This window comes from Labrus bergylta, chromosome 24, assembly GCF_963930695.1.
Source record: "Labrus bergylta chromosome 24, fLabBer1.1, whole genome shotgun sequence".
NCBI classification, from domain to species: Eukaryota; Metazoa; Chordata; class Actinopteri; order Labriformes; family Labridae; genus Labrus; species Labrus bergylta.
In genome coordinates, this window is record NC_089218.1 from 1,445,627 (window position 1) to 1,469,524 (window position 23,898).

At 35.6% G+C, this 23,898-nt stretch overlaps 1 protein-coding gene and 6 long non-coding RNA genes across 8 annotated transcripts in view; 3 read left to right on the forward strand and 4 right to left on the reverse strand.

The window, feature by feature from the left end:
• Positions 1-1,992: 1,992 nt before the first annotated feature.
• Positions 1,993-3,561, forward strand: LOC110005817 (uncharacterized). The gene is made up of 4 exons (XR_002279182.3): positions 1,993-2,073; positions 2,191-2,451; positions 3,001-3,078; positions 3,377-3,561. It is a non-coding gene; the product is annotated as an uncharacterized lncRNA (long non-coding RNA).
• Positions 3,562-3,780: 219 nt separating this feature from the next.
• LOC114920669 (uncharacterized) lies at positions 3,781-5,607 on the reverse strand. Its single transcript, XR_003808993.2, has 3 exons — positions 5,455-5,607; positions 4,977-5,161; positions 3,781-4,205 (listed from the first exon to the last, which is right to left on the reverse strand). It is a non-coding gene; the product is annotated as an uncharacterized lncRNA (long non-coding RNA).
• A 1,226-nt stretch (positions 5,608-6,833) lies between these two features.
• LOC110005816 (signal transducer and activator of transcription 1-alpha/beta-like) lies at positions 6,834-7,608 on the reverse strand. Its single transcript, XM_065952209.1, has 3 exons — positions 7,494-7,608; positions 7,023-7,158; positions 6,834-6,941 (listed from the first exon to the last, which is right to left on the reverse strand). The coding sequence occupies exons 1-3, from the start codon at positions 7,587-7,589 to the stop codon at positions 6,859-6,861; spliced, it is 315 nt and encodes a 104-aa protein (XP_065808281.1). The 5' UTR covers positions 7,590-7,608; the 3' UTR covers positions 6,834-6,858.
• A 5,452-nt stretch (positions 7,609-13,060) lies between these two features.
• Positions 13,061-15,091, forward strand: LOC110001426 (uncharacterized). The gene is made up of 3 exons (XR_010665542.1): positions 13,061-13,246; positions 14,301-14,477; positions 14,708-15,091. It is a non-coding gene; the product is annotated as an uncharacterized lncRNA (long non-coding RNA).
• Positions 15,092-17,406: 2,315 nt separating this feature from the next.
• On the forward strand, positions 17,407-21,167 carry LOC114921712 (uncharacterized). 2 transcript variants are annotated; one of them, XR_010665516.1, is made up of 5 exons: positions 17,407-17,481; positions 17,721-17,801; positions 19,450-19,736; positions 20,316-20,393; positions 20,691-21,167. It is a non-coding gene; the product is annotated as an uncharacterized lncRNA (long non-coding RNA). The 2 variants fall into 2 exon arrangements; XR_010665515.1 differs by lacking the exons at positions 17,407-17,481; positions 17,721-17,801 and adding an exon at positions 19,120-19,328.
• The window catches only part of LOC110005164 (uncharacterized), a 46,920-nt gene continuing 40,609 nt past the window's right edge, over positions 17,588-23,898 (reverse strand). Inside the window, exons 4-7 of the long non-coding RNA XR_010665520.1 lie at positions 19,795-19,835; positions 19,550-19,711; positions 18,430-18,591; positions 17,588-17,729 (exon numbers count right to left, since the gene is read on the reverse strand). This is a non-coding gene — a long non-coding RNA (uncharacterized lncRNA). The remainder of the gene's footprint in view (positions 17,730-18,429; positions 18,592-19,549; positions 19,712-19,794; positions 19,836-23,898) is intronic.
• LOC136178151 (uncharacterized) lies at positions 21,331-23,803 on the reverse strand. Its single transcript, XR_010665522.1, has 3 exons — positions 22,782-23,803; positions 22,304-22,488; positions 21,331-21,525 (listed from the first exon to the last, which is right to left on the reverse strand). It is a non-coding gene; the product is annotated as an uncharacterized lncRNA (long non-coding RNA).

Consider the following 23,898-nt stretch of genomic DNA (forward strand, 5'->3'; position numbering starts at 1 on the left):
AAACTAGCTCAATGAGCTGTAAGAAAAAAATAATTAAATTAAATAAAAATAAATTCAAACAAATTAATCATTTCAATTAAATCAATAAAAAGGTTTGTGGTATTTTCATTAAGAAAACCAAACGACAATAAACGAATTAAATTGATTAAAAAGTAAGTTTGAAAAGTAAAATTAAACCTAAGAAGAAAAGGTTCAAAGTAAAAATGCAGCTTTGATATAAATAATTTATCAAACAATGATGTAAGACTCTAATTAAAGTTATAGGTTGAAAATAAATGTATTTTATCGTTTATAAATCACTTTATATGGAGAGGGCGCCCTCTGGTGGTTAGTTGTTGGTTACTGCACTTAAATAATAAATGAATTAGACTGCTGTTTCTTTGAGTAAATTAAACACAGAAGGCTGGATGAAGAACTTGTTGTCTTAGTTTACCTGTTGTTTTATTTACCTTTTAGCTGTTGCTTTATTTCCCTTTTACCTGTTGTTTAGTTTTATTTCCGTTTTAGCTGTTGTTTAGTTTTATTTCCCTTTTAGCTGTTGTTTACCTTTCAGCTGTTGCTTTATTTCCCTTTTAGCTGTTGTTTAGTTTTGTTTACCTTTTAGCTGTTGTTTAGTTTTATTTCCCTTTTAGCTGTTGTTTAGTTTTGTTTACCTTTTAGCTGCTGTCTTGTAGCTTTTCTGTGCAGTTTTCTTTCAGTCGTAGTTTGTCTTCTTAGTTTGTTGTTTTTATCTTTCTGTCTGTAGTTTTGTTTAGTTATAGATTTAGTTAAACGTTGTATTGTCCGTTTTCTTTGATTTGTGTGTTGGATGAAACTTACTTAACTTACTTAATATAATGTACTTCATATAATTTAAAAGGACATACTAACCTAAAGTCGTCCATTGTTACCACCATGACATAAGATTTGATTTATTATATATACATATGGTCAATCATATAATAGGATAATATGGTTCAAAGTTAAATATGGATCATCAGTGACGTCACTAGAGACACTGTTTACATGATATGTGAACACCAAGAAAGAAACTATCTGTCTGCCTCTCCTCTCTCTGTATCTAGGTCATTGCTGAGTTACTGGACGCCTGCAGGTTAGCGTCTGAAGTGTACCTGTAGGTCTGTCTTCATGAGCGAGGCTCCTGCTTCAACCAGATAATGACAGATAGTTCTTTGACACAGGGACGCAGCTCGGTGAAGGACCGTCTCCCCCCTGGTCAACAGAAAAGAGAGAGAGAGACAACATCACCCGAGGAACAGACATCAACCCCCCTGCTGCTTCTTCTTGTCTTGTGTTTATGATGGCACATATATCATCACATATAGACTGAACAGAGATCAGAGCACAGATACAGGAACAGCATCATCATCTACACTCTGTTAACATTTAAATAAAGTGTTTAGCATTTTAAAAACCTCATGGTTTCAGTTCAATGTTGGATGTTTTCAAGCACAAATAGAATCTGTACTTACTGCAGTTTTTCTGTAAGGACTAAAAACTACTTAAAGGCAGGGTTGGTGATTTTCTCCAGATCCACTTTTTAAGATTGTGGTTGAAATTGTCTTTTGGTCCTGACAATGCAAGCAATGAGCTGAGGTCCATTTCTGGGGTGTGTGCAGACACAGCACTGAGGGAATGCTACTTTTAGAAAATGATCAACCCTGCCTTTAACCCAGACAAGACTCTCTCTTACCTGCTGTTTGTAAAGTGTCTTGAGATAACATTTGTATTGAGTTGGCGCTCTACAAAATAAAGATTGATTGAACTGACTTATTGTTTTACAAGCCTGTCATTGAAAGTTTCCCATTTATTCAAACACTAGAATACAGAAAGAAAGAAAAAAACATCATATTCCTATGTTGAAAAGAACCCACATACATTAATTAATCGTAAAAAAAAACAACAACTAAGGAGTCTATTAATGAGCTACGCATGGTGCAATGGCATCCCCTGTTGGCCTGTCAGAGACTGCTACAGGAAGTGACTGATCAAGCCCTGCCTATAAAGGAAGCAGGAAGTGGAGGGTTCCTTCTTTAATCTTCATGGCTGCACAGAGCAGGCAGCAACAGAAATGTAAGCTCCTTCACTTTACTGAAGTTAACAACTAAGCTTTCTTTTGTTTTGTATTAGTTTATTGTTTGAATTTAGAACTTTGGTAATGACTAAACTAAATGTTGTTGTGTGTTGTAGTTTTCACTCCTTATTCAATGTGGTGAATAAGTCAAAAGAGTAACTAACATTCTGACTCACTCCATACGTGCACCATACATGTGGAGGACTGCACACACACCTGTGGAGGATGTAGAGGACCATCTCTTTGCTTCCTGCACTGGCAGCGTGATGACGTCAACTGCAGCCGGACGAGTCGAGTGAGGTGAGGTGGGCTCCCTTCAGGTGGGGCTCCCTTCAGGTGGGGCTCCCTTCAGCTGATGATTCAATTCAAAGACACATGTGAGTATGTAGGAATGAGGTGCAAAGGTCTGCAGTGAGAGATGAAACTGTCACTCACCTTCTTTAAGTCTTTGTTCTTCACACACTCAACCAGCAGCTCTACACACAGAGAGAGAGAGAGAATGTTAAAAACCACAGATAATTAAAGTTCTTATCAGTGCTCTGTATGACGAGGTTGAAGGTCTTGGTCCTCAAAAGGATTTGATTGACTTCTCCTTTTGGGCGACAGATTTATCGGCTAACAATAAACACGTAAACTACTCTAACTAATTAAAACACAGCTGGCAGATAACCAACGACATTAAGGACTAATGCAGTGCAGCTGAACCTGATCACAGATGTTCTCTCCCCCTCCCCCCCAGGTACTGAAGTCAATGTGATGCAGAATGGACACAGCAGTAGTTACTTTCCAAAAAAACAGGCCCAATGTGACATAACAAACTGAATGATAACTTTCATAAATCAGTCCTTTTTTTATTCACTTGTCTCCAAAAACAAACATTTTGAAGTTTAAACTAATTGTGATGTGTCTTTTTTTAACACTTTTAGGGGCAGCCTGACCAAAACAAGATGAAGAGCTGTTAGCATGTCTGCTACACCATGCTGCCTCACTTCCTTCAACATTTGGTGAGTATTTTTCTTGGCTCTTGTTTTATTTTAACCGTTTGAGTCACATATAGTTATATTCTTGATTTTATTCGTAGGGCAAAATTGACATGATGCTACAAACTTTTAAATTTTAATCCTAACACTCTCTTTGATGTAGAGATTATTTTGACTTAATTAAATGATTAAAAATTACTAATGTATCAGAATGGCCCATTTTACTTTTCATGTTTTGTACAATCCTAGCTGTAAATTACTCATAGATGCAACCTGACATGAACTTTAAACCCTGATGTCTTTCTTGTGTCTGATATTCCAGGTGTTTCCTCGCTCTGAAGAGAAGGATCTGTGCTGCAGCTGGAAGGAGTTTCTTTAGATTAAAGTTTACTTGTTAGCTGTTTTACTTTTCTTTCAGCTATAGATTTAGTTTAAAGTCTGTTTTCTTTAATCTTTATGTGGAGTTTTCTCTCAACACAATTTGATAATAAAATTTTAAAGTCTTAATTTGTGTCTTGTTTGTGTTGTAGTTGTTTCCTTCTTTGTCACACAGCTGTTGGATTTATTTTCATTTGAAGTTTGGATATTTTATAACAAATTTCCATTAGGAAAATGCTTATTGGTGGTAGATAATTAGAAAGTTTCCTCAGGAACAATGAAAGCTGTAAACTACTATAAACCACAGCTGGCAGATAACAGCCTAATCAACAATGTAACACAAGCACAGAAAGGACAGCAGTTTTATTACAATAAAATCTAACAGACATGACCTCTGTTTTTTGCACATGTTACATCAGCACAATACAATAAGGCGCAGGCGTCCACATTGGGTAGGAGCTCAAAGCTTAATGTTGTTTTATGATGTTCCAGGTTTAGGTCGTATAAATGTTCAGACTCAGTTATTTGATCCTTTTTGGAGGAACATCAGGTGTTTAATGAAATAAGGATTATAAAAATGTAGTATTTCATTAAACACCTGATGTTCCTCCACTCCAAAAAGGATGAAATGATTAAAATAACTGAGTCTAAACATCTATAAGACCTAAAACCTGGAACATAATAAAACAACATTAAGAAAGCTTTGAGTCTCCTACCTGAGCAGGAAGACGGCCACCGACGGGGGATCCTCCTGGAAGACGTCAACAGAGTTCCTGTTGGAGAAGAAAAACTAATTTAGTTCAAGTAAATAAACTCAAAATGTTTGTGATTATACAACATTGTGATGACTGGAATAAACCTGAGTTTCATCATTCACGGTAAATGATCTGTGTTTAACTTCACTTTAAGGCTTTTCTATGAGACCGAAGCAAACTTAAATTTAAAGTTTAAATGTAGAATATAATATAGAAACATTAAGTATAAGGTCTTAAGAAACATCTTGACCATACATTAACTGTCACAAGAACTAAAATTAAAGGTTTAAAATAAATGAATCAGACTGTTGTTTCTTTGAGTTTGAATCAAACACAGAAAGCTGGATTAAGAGCTTTAACTCTTAAATTAAATAAAGAAGTTTATTCATATTACTTTATCAAGATGAACATTTAATCTCTGAGCTCTGTGAACAGTAATGTTTAGAAAATCATTTTACCTCGGATTAATAATTAACATATTAGTCAATAAAGTTAAATTGAGGTTATTGTTTTATTTAAACTCTTCAATCTGATATTAGTTTAAATTATAAGTTTTGTTTTTAAAAGTTTACTTTTACCCGGTGTTTAAACAATTAGTTTAAGAGGAGAAAACAAGTTCAAAAGTGACCTTCATAATGTTGATAAATGTTATCATCATCTTACTTTGACCATGTTTCCTCTTAACAAACATTTAGCATGAGCATTAGCCCACGTGTTAGCATTAGCATACAGCCCCACGTGTTTCTATTTTGTGGCTTTTCACACAAAACTGAACTTTTAAAGACTCACTGAGTATCTAGACTTCATCTCTCCTTCCCCGGCTCCTTCTTCTTTCACCGCTTTGATCCACAGCCAGGCTGCCCGCGGTCCGCACCGCTTACCTGCTCGAAACAATGATATACACACCTGAGAACACCTGAACACACCTGGGCGTGATTACCGGAAGCTTCAACCGGAAGTGTCGCAGAAAGTTTCTATGGAAGAAATGAAAAAGTTATAAATAAGAGGACACAAAAACAAGACTAAGTCAAAAATCAAATGTTTTATTGATAACAAATATTTCTTAATGTAATTTACTTGTTTTTATGTTTTTTTTAAACTTTGAACTCTTGGTAACCAAGCAACATGAGAAAGTCAAACTCGGGTCACCATGGTAACTACCGGTAACTGCATTCGTTAGCAGGGGACGAAGCTAACCTGTTTTCCGGTCTTTAGGACACTGACTGAATTCTTACCCACAGATAAATTCAGTGTTCATGATGTTTACCTCCAGTTTCTCTCTTCCTCTCCCTGTCGTTCTCCAAAGTGTCCAAGAAGCAGATAAATTAGTTAGTTTGAGATACTAATGTGTAAAGATGGAGTTTAAAGGTGAAACTGCGCCCTCCTGTGGTCACTCTGTGAATTACTGCATTTGGAAGTTTTGTTTTTTTCACCTTTCTTGTTCTAGATACAAACTCAAACTGCTTTCTTTGTTTTATTTCTTTATAAATAAATGTGACTTGACTGAATCACAGATAACATATTTTCTTAATTATAAAAAGCAACTGTTTACTGCTTATGTTAATTAAAATCCATTGTCTGTTAATCACACGTGCATGTTAGTCTCTCAAAGAATCTGAAGTGTAACTTCACTGATTGCATATTCTTGTGTACGTTGGAGCATTTCACTCCTGAGGAAGAAAGCAGATTGTGTTCCCATGACATATTAGGCAATATATTTTTCTTATTTTCTTATTAGTGGTAGATAATTAAAGACTACAATAAACAAGTTTCCTCAAAATGAAAGAAAACAGACAATGAAAGCTGTAAACTACTATAACTAAATAAAACACAGCTGGCAGATAAGGGTTTTTGCTTTGAATCCATGTCTTTTTAAGCCTTTTCTGCCTCGTAATTATCGTGCAAAAATCTAAATTCTTTGACTTCCAAGTAGAGTGAATGTAATCACTGAAATGTGTCTAGAAGGTGACTGGTTACTGCACTGACCTGTATCTAACTTAAAAGTAGTGAGGGTCTTTACCACACCTCTAAGAGCAGATAAAATGATCATCAGAGTTCAACCACTGATGAAACAAAGACACTGAAAGAGAGAACAGAAAGAAGACTTGGATGAAATGAAGAAACTTCTCAGTTGACAGTTTTGGTCTCACTCCAAGTCTTCACTCAGAAAGAAGAAAAGAATTGATTTGCTTTCTTCAGAAGAAAAAAAAGAAAAGAGAGTGTTGCTTACAATCAGAGGACAGGTTATTTTGTCTTAGTCTGTCTTAGACAGACCCCTTTAAAAGACAGACTAAAGGGGTTTCACACTTGCAGAAAACTCCTGAAAAACTCCTGACATCTCAGAAAAGTGTCTTGACACTGAAGAAAGACGGCAGCACTCACCCGTCATTCCAAAGGGAAAGCAGGTGTCTTTTAATCACATCCAGGATTCCTTCGATCCACAACCAGAAGGAATACGCTTTCTCGTTCGCAGTCTGCTCACAGACAAATACATTTAGTTCAAAGAGAAGATGTAGTTTTAACTTTATGATGCACCAAAAAGACTCCATTAATATCTGCTAACCTGTACATGTTTCTCTTTTTGCAGCTTTTGGTTAAATTACAGATTTGAATACAGATTTTATTCATTTTTAACTTGTGGTATTAAAAAGTATCACAGATGTTGACGATCTTAAATCTCAGGCTGAATGGGGCTCACCTTGCACAACTTGGTCCAGGGGATTTGTCCCTCTGGGTTCCTCTTGGCTTTGGCTCCTGAAGATAAAAATAAATAAAAGTTAAAGGCCTGTTTGAAAGTCCTGCAGGTGTTTAGCTGTTAAAGAAAACTATTTCTACCGAGCAGTTTGTCAGCCAGCATGTTGAGCTGCTCCTGGTTCAGGCCTCGCTTGGTGACGGAGGAGAACTGCCAGCTGAGGACCTCGGACAGCTGACACCACTTGGCCTGCGGAGGGCTGAGGAAGAACTTCAGATTCTGAGGGAGAGGAGAGGAAAGAAGAAGAGATGGAAACACAAAAAGTCAAACCATCTGGTTTAAAACTACAGTTAAAGATACTCTGTTACGAATAGAAGACCTTTATTCAAAACCTTACTTCATTTAAAAAGCACAGGCATCAAAATATACTCAAAATGCAAACCGTAAAACAGCTATACACGCGTCAACATTTAGATTGTATTAATGGTCTGTTTATGAATTTAAGGTGGCAGCTGTGAAAGTTGTTTAAATCATTAAGATATCACCTAATTGTATCTTTGATATTTGTGATAAGTAAACATCTGTAATCATCAATGAGAGTCCTGGTTGTGTACCCTGGGCTCGGAGGTCAGCATGTTGTACCAGAGGATGGAGGCCCAGCCGCTGGGCAGCTGACAGACGTTAGAGATAACAACAACAGGCAGGGACATGGCCTACAACAACAAAAACAGCAACAAACATCAGGAAATAATCATAAACAAACTCATAAACTCTATAGTTTGACTGTAGTTACTAATCATGTCCACTAGATGGCAGCCAAACTCTGCTGTTTCATTTAACATCCAATATTTCCCCACTTCCGTTCCACAGCTTAGTAGCACTGCGTGTTTTAAAGTATATATTTCATAATAATTAAATGCTTTGTTGTGCTTCAAATGATCTACATGATGTTGAAGGTTTTAACTCTTTGTGGCTGTAATGTAACTTCTACACTTTACAACCACGGACTGTAAATATTACAATATAACTCACCTGGAGGTTAACAGCCTCGTCAGGTCTAATTAACCGCTGCATCATGCATTCATATTGCACTGCTGCCCTCTGCTGGCGATGGGTTGTAATTACATCCAACAGTCACTATAACAGAAATGTATCCTCTTTTTAACCTTTTTTTCCAACACATAAATATGTGGAAAAATATAAATAGTGCAGTTACTTCTGTAAAGTCTTCTTGTGTTTGTTTGTACAGGTGTGTGCAGGTGTTTCCTCGCTCTGTGCTGCAGCTCAGAGGTAAAATGATTTTCTAAACATTACTGTTCACAGAGCTCAGAGATTAAATGTTCATCTTACTCAAGTAATATGAAAAGACTTCATTTATTTAATTTAAAAGTAAAAGCTCTTCATCCAGCCTTCTGTGTTTAATTTACTCAAAGAAACAGCAGTCTGATTCATTTATTATTGAAGTGCAGTAACCAACAACTAACCACCAGAGGGCGCCCTCTCCATATAAAGTGATTTATAAACGATAAAATACATTTATTTTAATTCTTATAACTAACCACCAGAGGGCGCCCTCTCCATATAAAGTGATTTATAAACGATAAAATGCATTTATTTTAATTCTTATAACTAACCACCAGAGGGCGCCCTCTCCATATAAAGTGATTTATAAACGATAAAATGCATTTATTTTAATTTTTATAACTAACCACCAGAGGGCGCCCTCTCCATATAAAGTGATTTATAAACGATAAAATACATTTATTTTAATTCTTATAACTAACCACCAGAGGGCGCCCTCTCCATATAAAGTGATTTATAAACGATAAAATACATTTATTTTCAACCTATAACTTTTAATTAGAGTCTTAAATCATTGTTTGGTAAATTATTTATATTAAAGCTGCATTTTTACCTTAAACCTTTTCTTCTTAGGTTAAATTTTACTTTTCAAACTTACTTTTTAATCATTTTAATTAGTTTATTGTCGTTTGGTTTTCTTAATGAAAATACCACAAACCTTTTTATTGATTTAATTGAAATGATCAATTTAATTAAAACTGCTTTTTTGATTATGATTAAAATATTTGATATGAGTACATCTTACAGCTCATTGAGCTAATTTAGATTAAACATAAATTAAAAGGAAACATTTACAAGTTAAAAAGGTTGTTTTAAAATTCTTCTTCCTTGCCTTGATTTTATTAACTTTCATATGCTCATAACTCTTCTTCACCTACCTTATGTTCTCGATTAACATTCAAAGATAATATTAAGTTCATTGATAATATCACAGATCAATTACAACTCTGAATATATATCATATATATGTATAAAGCTCGCACAAGTTAAAGGTAAACAAACTTGTAGAATTATTGTAAAAGTTATAATATAAGATAAATCTGTTTAGATGTTTCTTAAGACCTTATACTCAACGTTTCTATTTTATATTCTACATTTAAACTTTGAATTTAAGTTTGCTTCGGTCTCATCCAAAACCCTTAAAGTGAAGTTAAACACAGATCATTTACAGTGAATGATAAAACCCAGGTTTATTCCAATCATCATGATGTTGTATTATCACAAACATTTTCTGTGTTGAGAGTCCTGGTTGTGTACCCTGGGCTCGGAGGTCAGCATGTTGTACCAGAGGATGGAGGTGACAGACGTTAGAGATGACAACAACAGGCAGGGACATGGCCTACAACAACAAAAACAGCAGCAAACATCAGGAAATAATCATAAACAAACTCAAAATAAAAAAACAGGTAATACTACTGTAGCTGTCTGCTCCATTTATTTATGTGATGAAGTTCCCCATGATTAAAAATAACAGCAGCAAAGTGTTTTAAAGTATATATTTTATAATAATTAAATGCTTTGTTGTGCTTCAAATGATCTACATGATATTGAAGGTTTTAACTCTTTGTGGCTTTAATGTAACTTCTACACTTTACAACCACAGACTGTAAATATTACAACATAGCTCACCTGGAGGTTAACAGCCTCGTCAGGTCTAATTAACCGCTGCATCATGCATTCATATTGCACTGCTGCCCTCTGCTGGCGATGGGTTGTAATTACATCCAACAGTCACTATAACAGAAATGTATCCTCTTTTTAACCTTTTTTTCCAACACATAAATGTGTGGAAAAATATAAATAGTGCAGTTACTTCTGTATAGCAAAATTCTGTATTTTCTTCTTGTTTGTTTGTACAGGTGTGTGCAGGTGTTTCCTCGCTCTGTGCTGCAGCTCAGAGGTAAAATGATTTTCTAAACATTACTGTTCACAGAGCTCAGAGATTAAATGTTCATCTTCCTCAAATTATATGAATAAACTTCATTTATTTTATTTAAAAGTAAAAGCTCTTCATCCAGCCTTCTGTGTTTAATTTACTCAAAGAAACAGCAGTCTGATTCATTTATTATTTAAGTGCAGTAACCAACAACTAACCACCAGAGGGCGCCCTCTCCATATAAAGTGATTTATAAACGATAAAATGCATTTATTTTAATTTTTATAACTAACCACCAGAGGGCGCCCTCTCCATATAAAGTGATTTATAAACGATAAAATGCATTTATTTTAATTTTTATAACTAACCACCAGAGGGCGCCCTCTCCATATAAAGTGATTTATAAACGATAAAATACATTTATTTTAATTCTTATAACTAACCACCAGAGGGCGCCCTCTCCATATAAAGTGATTTATAAACGATAAAATACATTTATTTTCAACCTATAACTTTTAATTAGAGTCTTAAATCATTGTTTGGTAAATTATTTATATCAAAGCTGCATTTTTACCTTAAACCTTTTTCTTCTTAGGTTTAATTTTACTTTTCAAACTTACTTTTTAATCAATTTAATTAGTTTATTGTCATTTGGTTTTCTTAATGAAAATACCACAAACCTTTTTATTGATTTAATTGAAATGATCAATTTGATTAAAACTGCTTTTTTGATTATGATTAAAATATTTGATGTGAATACATCTTACAGCTCATTGAGCTAATTTAGATTAAACATGAATTAAAAGAAAACATTATCAAAATACACATTACATTAACAAATATCCCACCAGGATAAGCTCAGCACCTTTTTACCCATACTGTACATTTTATTGTATTATTGAACTGTTTATAAACATTTATTTGTATTTAAAGTAAAAGTTTTAAATGTGTGCCTTTTGTTGTGCCAGACTTCAGAAGTCTTTTATTTATTTGTATTTATTATTCAGAGTTTCTATAAGTTGATGAGGATCCGGCGCCCTCTCGTGGTGAGAAGATGAACTGCATGATGTCTTTTTATGGAAACAAAAACTTCAATATCATGAGACTTTATTCATTTAATGATCATTAACAACACTAATACACACAGATAGAGAGAGCTGTGATCATCACTGCCCCCCTGTGGTCACTGTCAGTAACTACAACACTGAAAATAATTCTTACAATGACATTTTTTCCCCGCATTATATTCGGATTATTAAACCTCTAAGTACTAGTCACCACGGAAATAACCCTAATGTTTACTGCCCTCCTGTGGTCAGAGGGAGTAACTGCAGCACTTTTCATACTATCTGTTTTATCTGATATTATTTAGTCAGAAATTTTTTTTTTAATCTTATTTCAGAGTTATCAAAGCTAATTAAAGGCAAAACAAACTTTTTTATTGATATGTCCGTCTTGTTCTTCTTCTCGTCTTCGTGTAGGTCGTGTCTGCAGCTCCTCTGAGGACACAAACACGTATCAATAAAGGAGACAGACATATGAGTTTAAAAACCTCATCAGACTGAAGATTCTTCTGTTTGTAGAAAAAACTGAACTCTTTAGTGCCAGTGGAGGGCACTGATTATTTCTCTGTATTCAGTTTGTTCAAATTTCCCTGATGAACATTGTTGTTCAAATAATGTGAAATAAATCCCTGAAAGTATTATTATTATTTCTATAATGGTGCCTGGTGTTTTTACTGAGGATCATCCTGACCCGTCTCTGGTGTTTTATTTCTGCTCTTCTTTGTAACTAGATGTCGTTGTAAACAAAGGAAACCTCAATGAGGCTGAAATAAAGGTCTGAAATGAAACAAAGTCAACTTTATTGTCAATTTCAAAATGTGTGGAATCGAAATTGCGTTTGTCTCTGTCCCACGGTGCAATACAACCAAAATAAGGTAAAATAAAATAAGGTAAAATAGATAGAATAAAATAATAGATAGATAAATAATATTTACAGTAATAAATTCTAAATAGTGCAAAAAGGTACAAAACATGGAAAATAAAATAAAATTTAAAGAAAAAGTAAACTTGAAGTGTGCAGTAAACTCAGTGTATTTTGATTATTTATTTAAAAAATGTGTGTATTAGTATAAACAGTGTTATAGAGCGCTGCCGTAAGCCCTTCTGACCACCAGAGGGCGCCGATATCTCATCAACACAAGCCTTAATACTGATTGGTAGGCTAAATAAGAGGCCGATATTCCATCTTCAATCGGGCTGGCTGTAATGTAACTTCTGCTCTTTACAACCACAGACTGTAAATATTACAATATAACTCACCTGGAGGTTAAAAGGTCAGGTCTAATTAACCGCTGCATCATGCGTTCATATTACACTGCTGCCCTCTGCTGGCACTGGGTTGCAATTACATCCAACAGTCACTATAACAGAAATGTATCCTCTTTTTAACCTTTTTTTCCAACACATAAAAGTGTGGAAAAATATAAATAGTGCAGTTACCTACCAACATTGTTTGAATTCAGATTCTTTAAATTATTTTTAACCATCATTTATACTTATCTAAGAAAAGGTTAAAACAAACTAAATGAAAAGACTTAATAATTTGTAAAATTGTTGGAAATTAAAGTGACTACACCTATAACTACCACAAGATTGAACATGTGTTTTTAAAGGCAGTAAAATATTAGTGTTTCCTTTGGTATAATAGCAGGAGTGTTTGGATCATTTCACTAGTAGACAAATCATTTCAACAACAGTATCTATCCACATTTGTAGATTATGAATCTAAAACTGAATGTTTTATTTATTTTCGGTGTTTTACTTAATTTTGTTATTGTTATTGTGTCTCCTAATTCACAATGAGTTCTCTACGTCGATACGAGCTTTACCTGAGAGTGACAAGCCGACGTCACTTCCGCTGCTGCGCATCACGCTCAGGTGTGCTCCTCAGGTGCGCCAAAGTTTAATATCGACCCTGGACCACTCGAGCGGATGACGGGTGTCCGAGTTTGGATGAAAATACTGCGAAAAGAAGCATTGGTTGAACTCAGAATGCAGGGTTTTCTTCTTGTTTCTTTGTACAGGTGTGTGCAGGTGTTTCCTCGCTCTGTGCTGCAGCTCAGAGGTAAAATGATTTTCTAAACATTACTGTTCACAGAGCTCAGAGATTAAATGTTCATCTTACTCAAGTAATATGAATAGACTTCATTTATTTAATTTAAAAGTAAAAGCTCTTCATCCAGCCTTCTGTGTTTAATTTACTCAAAGAAACAGCAGTCTGATTCATTTATTATTGAAGTGCAGTAACCAACAACTAACCACCAGAGGGCGCCCTCTCCATATAAAGTGATTTATAAACGATATAATGCATTTATTTTCAACCTATAACTTTTAATTAGAGTCTTACATCATTGTTTGATAAATTATTTATGTTAAAGCTGCATTTTTACCTTAAACCTTTTCTTCTTAGGTTTATTTTTACTTTTCAAACTTACTTTTTAATCAATTTAATTTGTTTATTGTCGTTTGGTTTTGGTTGTTCTTGTGACAGTTCATTTTGTAAGTCAATAAAGTAATTGGATATTTAAGATTACATCATTGTATGGTAAATTATTTATATTAAAGCTGCATTTTTACCTTTTAGTTAATTAAATTAGTTTTTAGTTTTTCTTAATGAAAATACCACAAACCTTTTTCTTGATTTAATTGAAATGATCAATTTGATTAAATCTGCTTATTTGTACAAACAGCTGGATGACAAGAATAGACTAAAGTCAAAGACAAGACACAACATTAGAAGCACAGTTTGGAGACAACCTGCTTAAAGATTCAAACTAAATACAAATACTTTCATTTTTTCAATTCTTTTTATTATTATTACTTTTTGTCCTTTTCTTGTAATAATTCACAGGATGATGAGATCAACCAACACAATCAGTGTGTGTGTGTGTGTGTGTGTGTGTGTGTGTGTGTGTGTGTGTGTCTGAGCTGAACGGTCTGCAGAGAAAGAGAGCTACCGAGGTCCTCAACCTGCTGCTACGAGACCTCAGTGACATCGGCGCCATCATCGGCACCAGTGATGTCAGCACAGCTGTGAGAACGGACACACACACACACACACACACACACACACACATCTTTCACAGTCTCAACATCTGTAACCTCCCCCTCATCCTCAGTCCTCAGAGTCAAAGGGGAACGGCTCAGCGGTGGAGGAGGAGTTCACATCAGCAAGTTCAAGTCTGAGGTCAAGTCTCTGGTGAACCGCAGCAAACAGCTGGAGAGCACGCAGGCCGACGCCCACACAAACATTCAGGCCAATGACAAGGAGACATGATGGAGACGAGGACATCAAGGTGAGGACACAAACACACTTTGTATTGTCTGTACTATATTATATTCTACGTTTAAACTTTGAATTTAAGTTTGCTTCATCCAAAACCCTTAAAGTGAAGTTAAACACAGATCATTTACAGTGAATGATAAAACCCAGGTTTATTCCAATCATCACAGTGTTGTATAATCACAAACATTTTCTGAGTTTTATTAACTTGATGAACTAAAATTAGTTTTTCTTCTCCAACAGGAACTCTGTTGACGTCTTCCAGGAGGATCCCCTGTCGGTGTCCGTCTTCCTGCTCAGGTAGGAGACTCAAAGCTTTCTTAATGTTGTTTTGTTATGTTCCAGGTTTTAGGTCTTATAGATGTTTAGACTCAGTTATTTTAATCAGCTACTAAGAAGTCGATTTAGAGTGGAGGAACATCAACCTGGAACATAAAACAACATTAAGAAAGCTTTTGAGCTCCTACCCAATGGAGCTGGAGGATAGTGGGGGGGGGGGGGGACTGGCTGGATGTAACCCCCTCACCTGTGACACCTTATTGTATTGTGCTGATGTAACATGTACAAAACACAGAGGTCATGATGTCTGTTCAATATTTTATTGTAATAAAACTACTGCTGTGTCCATTTTGGAACATTTTTTTAGAGCGCTACTCAAACGTTTAGCTGCGTTGCTCGATCCTTACAAGTTATACCTCGTTGTAAAGGTGACTCATCAGGCTTTCCAACGATATAAAATACAACACTAATTAGTTTTATTAAAGGGGCCAAATAATTGAAAAAATAATGTTTCCAAACTTTTTGAGGAGTTTATTTCCAACAGTTATCAAAGTCACAGAAATCCTTCAGATTCAGCTTTATTGTCCAGGTATGCTTAAACACAAGTTTACTTTTGTAAACTGTGCTGTCTTTGTACAAAGGTATAATATTAAATATCAACAATAAACAAATATGTACAAGGATAAATAGGATAATACTGTAAACATGAGGTAGTTTTTACATTAAAAAGTGTTTGTATATGATCATTTAAATATATGTATATTCTCCTATAATTGTGACATCATAACATCCTTCATTTTAGAGTTGTTACAGGACATGACAAAGGAAGGGTATCACACATGAAACAAGGTTTAAAAGGAAGTGAATTTATTATCAAATAATGATAATTATGTAAATCAGTCATGAATACAATGTATGGATGAGTGTAGTGTTGGAAAGTGTGAAGAAAAGTAAAGCAGTTGGTGGAGGCCTGGGAGAAAGAGAGGGGAGACAAGTTAGACTGGAAGCCACTTAGAAGCAGAGTCCTGATGGACTCAGGTGTACCCAGTTGGACTAATGGCCTTCCTGACTCCGCCTACTTTCTGCCAAGTCAGGAAGCCAAACAAATGCAGGACGTCACCCCCCAATAAATCATTTATTTAACAAATATTTAAAAAAAAATCTTAGACTTGAACAAAACAACACACAGATCCAGCAGGAGAAACAAAGTCTGCATCTGTCTCTGTGGCTCAGGAGATAGAAGGAGGACTTGGAGTCTGGAGGTTGTGAGTTCAAATCTTATCAGGACTCAGTGAATTTTAAAGGTGTCGGTCCTAAAAGACACACACACACACACACACACACCATTCTCTTAAAGGTGTTGGTCCAAAGGAAAGACTGAAGAGATCTGAGAAACATAATCAAGTATCTGTCTCTGTGGCTCAGGAGATAGAAGGAGGACTTGGACTCTGGAGGTTGAGGGTTCAAATCTTATCAGGACTGAGTGAATTTTAAAGTCCAACATCTGAAATGATGAAGATAAATACGCCCGGAGCTCATATGATAGTGTGAAGGGATCAGTAGTGTAGTGGATAAGATTGTGGTTTCTAAGCTCTGTAGGTGGGGAGCCTGGGTTTGAATCCCACTGTGTCTGGTGATGGAGGGTTTGAATCTTATCAGGCAAATTTTAAAGTCAAAATCCAAAATGACCATGATAAATACGCCCGGAACACATCTCCAAGTGTGAAGGGGCCGGTGGCCGAGTGGGATCGTCCTTGCTTCTGCAACGGGTACGTGCTGGTTCAATTCCGGCTTCCACAGCATCGGTGCCTGGAACCGCTAGGGGGGCAAAGTTCCCCCTGGTGTTTCCTGAGTAACATCAGTAGGGGGTTATGAAAAAAGAAATCAAGTGTGGCTGAACTTTTTTGAAGAATGTTGATGAAAGTTAGTTGAGAGTGTTGGCTTGCTTACTGTAAGTGCCTTTCTTATAACCATACTTTAACTAGCTTACTCATAATCATTGTGATGACTTCATTGATTAAACTAGAGACACTGTATACATGATGTGTTAACAGCAAGAAAGAATTGATGTGGACATTTCACAAATTAGGTTGAGGGTTCTTTAATCAGCAGCATTGGGAACCACTGGGGGGGGGGGGGGGGGGGGGGGGCAAAGTTCCCCCTGGTGTTTGGAGAGTAACACAAGTAGGGGTTTATGGAGAAGAAAATGAAGTGTGTGTGAAGTTTTGTTAACATGTCAGAGCCTTTTATTTAAAAGTGTTGGATGAAAGTTAAGAATAGAATAGAATGACTTTATTGATCCCAAACTGGTAAATTGTGGCGTTACAGCAGCAGGTTATCTAACACACAATATGAGTAAAAAACACAATATTAGCAAATCTAAACACAATATAATATTAAATACCAAGTAAATAAGTAGTAAAAATATCAAAACTAAGAATGAGAATATATACAACCAGGACTTAACTTAGCATTACTAGTCTTAAATAGAAAGATTAAATGTAAATGTGCAAAAACAGAATAGTAAATGGACAATGTTCAAAGTTAAAAGGAGCATCAGTAAAATATGGAGCATCAGTGAAGTGAGTGGAGACACTTTTTATATGATATGTTAAGACCAAGAAGACAAGTCTCCTCTCTGTAGGTCATTGAGGGAACAGGAAGTTATAAAGGAAAGAGGAAGTTGAGGGTTGTTTCTTTAATCTTCAAGGCTGCCCACAGCAGGCAGCAACAGCAGTGTAAGTTCCTTTACTGAAGTTAAGGTTTAGCATTAGCATGTAGCTTAGCATTAGCATTGTTATAATTTGTTATGTATTGCATCTGATGTAGCATACCATGTGGCTTAGCATGTATGTTAGCATTAGCATGTAGGTTAGCATTAGCAAGAACTTGTATTAGTTTATTGTTGTGTCTTGTAGTTTTCAGTCCTTATTCAATGTGGTGAATATGTGGCAGACCATCTCTTTGCTCCCTTCAGGTGCAGCTCCTGCAATTGAAAGACAATGTTTCGATTTAGTTTGGACCAACAAAGACAATCGTCATAGCAAAGCATGCACAGGTGAGTATGTAGAAATGAGGTGCACAGGTGTGGGATCATCTATCTGTAGAGAGAGAGAGAATGTTAAAAATGTTTGATTTGCATTTAAATTGGGGAATTCAGTAAAAATAAAAACTGTTAAAAAATAAAATATTTAATAATTTATAAATGATTAATATTATAATATTATTGATTAATTTAATAATAAATAAATAAGAAGTTTGTTCAAGCTATTTCAATCATCTTCTTTCTGTTTAAAGCCTTGTGTTAAGAAATAAAAACGTGTGTGTGTGTGTGTGTGTGTGTGTATTATTAAACTCTGCTAATCCAACATCACCAAACAAAGTTACTGTGACACTCAAGATGCAGAGGATTAAAATACCTCATTCAGTACAGCTGCAGATAGACGACAGATACGGTAGCTACATGCTAATGCTAAGCTACATGCTAATGCTAAGCCACATGTTAATGCTAAACCACATGGTGTGCTACATCAGATGCAATGCATAACAAGGCTAATGCTAAGCTACATGCTAATGCTAACATACATGCTAAGCCACATGGTATGCTACATCAGATGCAATGCATAACAAGGCTAATGCTAAGCTACATGCTAACGCTGCACCTTAAGTTCAGTAAAGGAACTTACATTGCTGTTGCTGCCTGCTGTGGGCAGATTAAAGAAAGAACTCTCAACTTCCTGTTTCCTTTATAACTTCCTGTTGCTAAATCCAGAGCACTTCCTGTTGCATTCCAGAGCACTTCCTGTTGCTAAATCCAGAGCACTTCCTGTTGTACTCCAGAGCACTTCCTGTTGACAAAACAGATTCACAGAGAAACAGACAGGTGATCTTTTACTGATTGAACTGGACTTTGATCCATTTGAACTTTTGTGACCTGTTGGTTTGTTGACCTCAGCATCGTTAACAAAAAAAGGTCGAGAAATAGAGTTATTGTTTTTTCTGGAACACCCTCATGTCTCCTTGAGACTCCATGAAGGTCTCAGTCTGAGACTAGAAGGCAACATGACACTTTAAATGGTGTTCCAGTCCTATAATAAATAAATGAGTTCATGTTGATGTTGGTGTGTAACAGATTAGAGACAATACAAAGTGTGTTTGTGTCCTCACCTTGCAGCCAGCACAGCTCCTCCTGGCACATATATCATTACATACAGACTGAACAGAGATCAGAGCACAGATAGGGTGAGTGCAGCAGCTCTACAAAATAAAGATTGATTGAACTGACTTATTGTTTTACAAGCCTGTCATTGAAAGTTTCCCATTTATTCAAACACTAGAATACAGAAAGAAAAAAACATCATATTCCTATGTTGAAAAGAACCCACATACATTCATTAATCGTAAAAAAAAAACAACAACTAAGGAGTCTTTTAATGAGCTACGCATGGTGCAATGGCACCCCCTGTTGGCCTGTCAGAGACTGCTACAGGAAGTGACTGATCAAGCCCTGCCTATAAAGGAAGCAGGAAGTGGAGGGTTCCTTCTTTAATCTTCAAGGCTGCACAGAGCAGGCAGCAACAGAAATGTAAGCTCCTTCACTTTACTGAAGTTAACAACTAAGCTTTCTTTTGTCTTGTATTAGTTTATTGTTTGAATTTAGAACTGATCTTGGTAATGACTAAACTAAATGTTGTTGTGTGTTGTAGTTTTCACTCCTTATTCAATGTGGTGAATAAGTCAAAAGAGTAACTAACATCCTGACTCACTCCATACGTGCACCATACATGTGGAGGACTGCACACACACCTGTGGAGGATGTAGAGGAGCATCTCTTTGCTTCCTGCACTGGCAGCGTGATGACGTGCAGCCGGACGAGTCGAGTGAGGTGAGGTGGGCTCCCTTCAGGTGGGGCTCCCTTCAGGTGGGGCTCCCTTCAGGTGGGGCTCCCTTCAGGTGGGGCTCCTGCAGCTGATGATTCACTTCAAAGACACATGTGAGTATGTAGGAATGAGGTGCAAAGGTCTGCAGTGAGAGATGAAACTGTCACTCACCTTCTTTAAGTCTTTGTTCTTCACACACTCAACCAGCAGCTCTACACACAGAGAGAGAGAGAGAATGTTAAAAACCACAGATAATTAAAGTTCTTATCAGTGCTCTGTATGACGAGGTTGAAGGTCTTGGTCCTCAAAAGGATTTGATTGACTTCTCCTTTTGGGCGACAGATATATCGGCTAACAATAAACATGTAAACTACTATAACTAATTAAAACACAGCTGGCAGATAACCAACGACATTAAGGACTAATGCAGTGCAGCTGAACCTGATCACAGATGTTCTCTCTCTCCCCCCCAGGTACTGAAGTCAATGTGATGCAGAATGGACACAGCAGTAGTTACTTTCCAAAAAAACAGGCCCAATGTGACATAACAAACTGAATGATAACTTTCATAAATCAGTTCTTTTTTATTCACTTATCTCCAAATCATTAGAAAAGTTATCTCCAAACACTTTACAAAAACAAACATTTTGAAGTTTAAACTAATTGTGATGTGTTTCTTTTAACACTTTTAGGGGCAGCCTGACCGAAACAAGATGAAGAGCTGTTAGCATGTCTGCTACACCATGCTGCCTCACTTCCTTCAACATTTGGTGAGTATTTTTCTTGGCTCTTGTTTTATTTTAACCGTTTGAGTCACATATAGTCATATTCTTTAAAGATCATATTCAAAATTTACATGCTGCTACAAACTTTTAAATTTTAATCTTGACTCTTGCTTTGATGTAGATGTAGATTATTTTGACTTAATTAAATGATTAAAAATTATTAATGTATCAGAATGGCCCATTTTACTTCATGTTCTGTACAATCCTAGCTGTAAATTACTCAGATGCAACCTGTAATGAACTCTGAACCCTGATGTCTTTGTTTCTTCTGTGATATTCCAGGTGTTCCCTCGCTCTGAAGAGAAGGATCTGTGCTGCAGCTGGAAGGATTTTTTTTAAGAATAAAGTTTACTTGATAGCTGTTTTCTTTCAGTCATAGTTTGTTGTTTTTATCTTTCAGCTATAGATTTAGTTTAAAGTCTGTTTGCGTTAACTTTCATTTGCAGTTTTCTCTTAAAACACTTTCAAATTGTGTTATGAAAGTCTTAATTTGTTTCATGTTGTCAGCATCTTCAATTCCTAATGAATGTTTTGTTGTAGTTGTTTCCTTCTTTGTTAATCAGCTGTGATATTTGTTTTCATTTGAAGTTTGGATTTTTTTTATAACATTAGATAAATACAGACAAGTTTCCACAGAACAATGAAAGCTGTAAGCTACTATAAATAAAACACCTGGCAGATAACCAGAACATAATTACAGAAGTCACTGATGCAGAATGGACAGCAGTAGTTTTATTACGATAAAATATTGAACAGCCATGACCTCTGTTTTTTGTACATGTTACATAAGCACAATAAGGCGTCCACATTGGGTAGGAGCTCAAAGCTTTCTTAATGTTGTTTTATTATGTTCCAGGTTTAGGTCGTATAAATGTTTAGACTCAGTTATTTTAATCATTTCATCCTTGTTATAGTGGAGGAACATCAGGTGATTAATGAAATAATGATGAAAATGTAGTATTTCATTAAACACCTGATGTTCCTCCACTCCAAAAAGGATGAAATGATTAAAATAACTGAGTCTAAACATCTATAAGACCTAAACCTGGAACATAATAAAACAACATTAAGAAAGCTTTGAGTCTCCTACCTGAGCAGGAAGATGTTGACAGAGTTCCTGTTGGAGAAGAAAAACACATTTTAGTTCATCAAGTTAATAAAACTCTGAAAATGTTTGTGATTATACAACATTGTGATGACTGGAATAAACCTGAGTTTCATCATTCACTAAATGATCTGTGTTTAACTTCACTTTAAGGGTTTTGGATGAGACTGAAGCAAACTTAAATAAAAGTTTAAATGTAGAATATAATATAGAAACATTAAGTATAAGGTCTTAAGAAACATCTTGACCATACATTAACTGTCACAAGAACTCAAATTAAAGTTAAAGCTTTAAACTAAATTAATCAGACTTTTGTTTCTTTGAGTTTCAATTAAACACAAAGCTGGATTAAAAGCTTTTACTTTTAAATTAAATAAAGAAGTTTATTCATATTACTTTATCAAGATTAACATTTAATCTCTGAGCTCTGTGAACAGTAATGTTTAGAAAATCATTTTACCTCGGATTAATAATTTACATATTAGTCAATAAAGTTAAATTGAGGTTATTGTTTTATTTAAACTCTTCAATCTGATATTAGTTTAAATTATAAGTTTTGTTTTTAAAGTTTACTTTTACCCGGTGTTTAAACAATTAGTTTAACAGCAGAAAACAAGTTCAAAAGTGACCTTCATAATGTTGATAAATGTTATCATCATCTTACTTTGACCATGTTTCCTCTTAACAAACATTTAGCATGAGCATTAGCCCACGTGTTAGCATTAGCATACAGCCCCACGTGTTTCTATTTTGTGGCTTTTCACACAAAACTGAACTTTTAAAGACTCACTGAGTATCTAGACTTCATCTCTCCTTCCCCGGCTCCTTCTTCTTTCACCGCTTTGATCCACAGCCAGGCTGCCCGCGGTCCGCACCGCTTACCTGCTCGAAACAATGATATACACACCTGAGAACACCTGAACACACCTGGGCGTGATTACCGGAAGCTTCAACCGGAAGTGTCGCAGAAAGTTTCTATGGAAGAAACGAAAAAGTTATAAATAAGAGGACACAAAAACAAGACTGAGTCAAAAATCAAATGTTTTATTGATAAAAAATATTTCTTAATGTAATTTACTTGTTTTTATGTTTTTTTTAAACTTTGAACTCTTGGTAACCAAGCAACATGAGAAAGTCAAACTCGGGTCACCATGGTAACTACCGGTAACTGCATTCGTTAGCAGGGGACGAAGCTAACCTGTTTTCCGGTCTTTAGGACACTGACTGAATTCTTACCCACAGATAAATTCAGTGTTCATGATGTTTACCTCCAGTTTCTCTCTTCCTCTCCCTGTCGTTCTCCAAAGTGTCCAAGAAGCAGATAAATTAGTTAGTTTGAGATACTAATGTGTAAAGATGGAGTTTAAAGGTGAAACTGCGCCCTCCTGTGGTCACTGTGTGAATTACTGCATTTGGAAGTTTTGTTTTTTTCACCTTTCTTGTTCTAGATACAAATTCAAACTGCTTTCTTTGTTTTATTTCTTTATAAATAAATGTGACTTGACTTAATCACAGATAACATATTTTCTTAATTATAAAAAGCAACTGTTTACTGCTTATGTTAATTAAAATCCATTGTCTGTTAATCACACGTGCATGTTAGTCTCTCAAAGAATCTGAAGTGTAACTTCACTGATTGCATATTCTTGTGTACGTTGGAGCATTTCACTCCTGAGGAAGAAAGCAGATTGTGTTCCCATGACATATTAGGCAATATATTTTTCTTATTTTCTTATTAGTGGTAGATAATTAAAGACTACAATAAACAAGTTTCCTCAAAATGAAAGAAAACAGACAATGAAAGCTGTAAACTACTATAACTGAATAAAACACAGCTGGCAGATAAGGGTTTTTGTTTTGAATCCACGTCTTTTTAAGCCTTTTCTGCCTCGTAATTATCGTGCAAAAATCTAAATTCTTTGACTTCCAAGTAGAGTGAATGTAATCACTGAAATGTGTCTACAAGGTGACTGGTTACTGCACTGACCTGTATCTAACTTAAAAGTAGTGAGGGTTTTTACCACACCTCTAAGAGCAGATAAAATGATCATCAGAGTTCAACCACTGACGAAACAAAGACACTGAAAGAGAGTACAGAAAGAAGACTTGGATGAAATTAAGAAACTTCTCAGCTGACAGTTTTGGTCTCACTCCAAGTCTGCACTCAGAAAGAAGAAAAGAATTGATTTGCTTTCTTCAGAAGAAAAAAAAAGAAAAGAGAGTGTTGCTTACAATCAGAGGACAGGTTATTCTGTCTTAGTCTGTCTTAGACAGACCCCTTTAAAAGACAGACTAAAGGGGTTTCACACTTGCAGAAAACTCCTGAAAAACTCCTGACATCTCAGAAAAGTGTCACTGAAGAAAGGCGGCAGCACTCACCCGTCA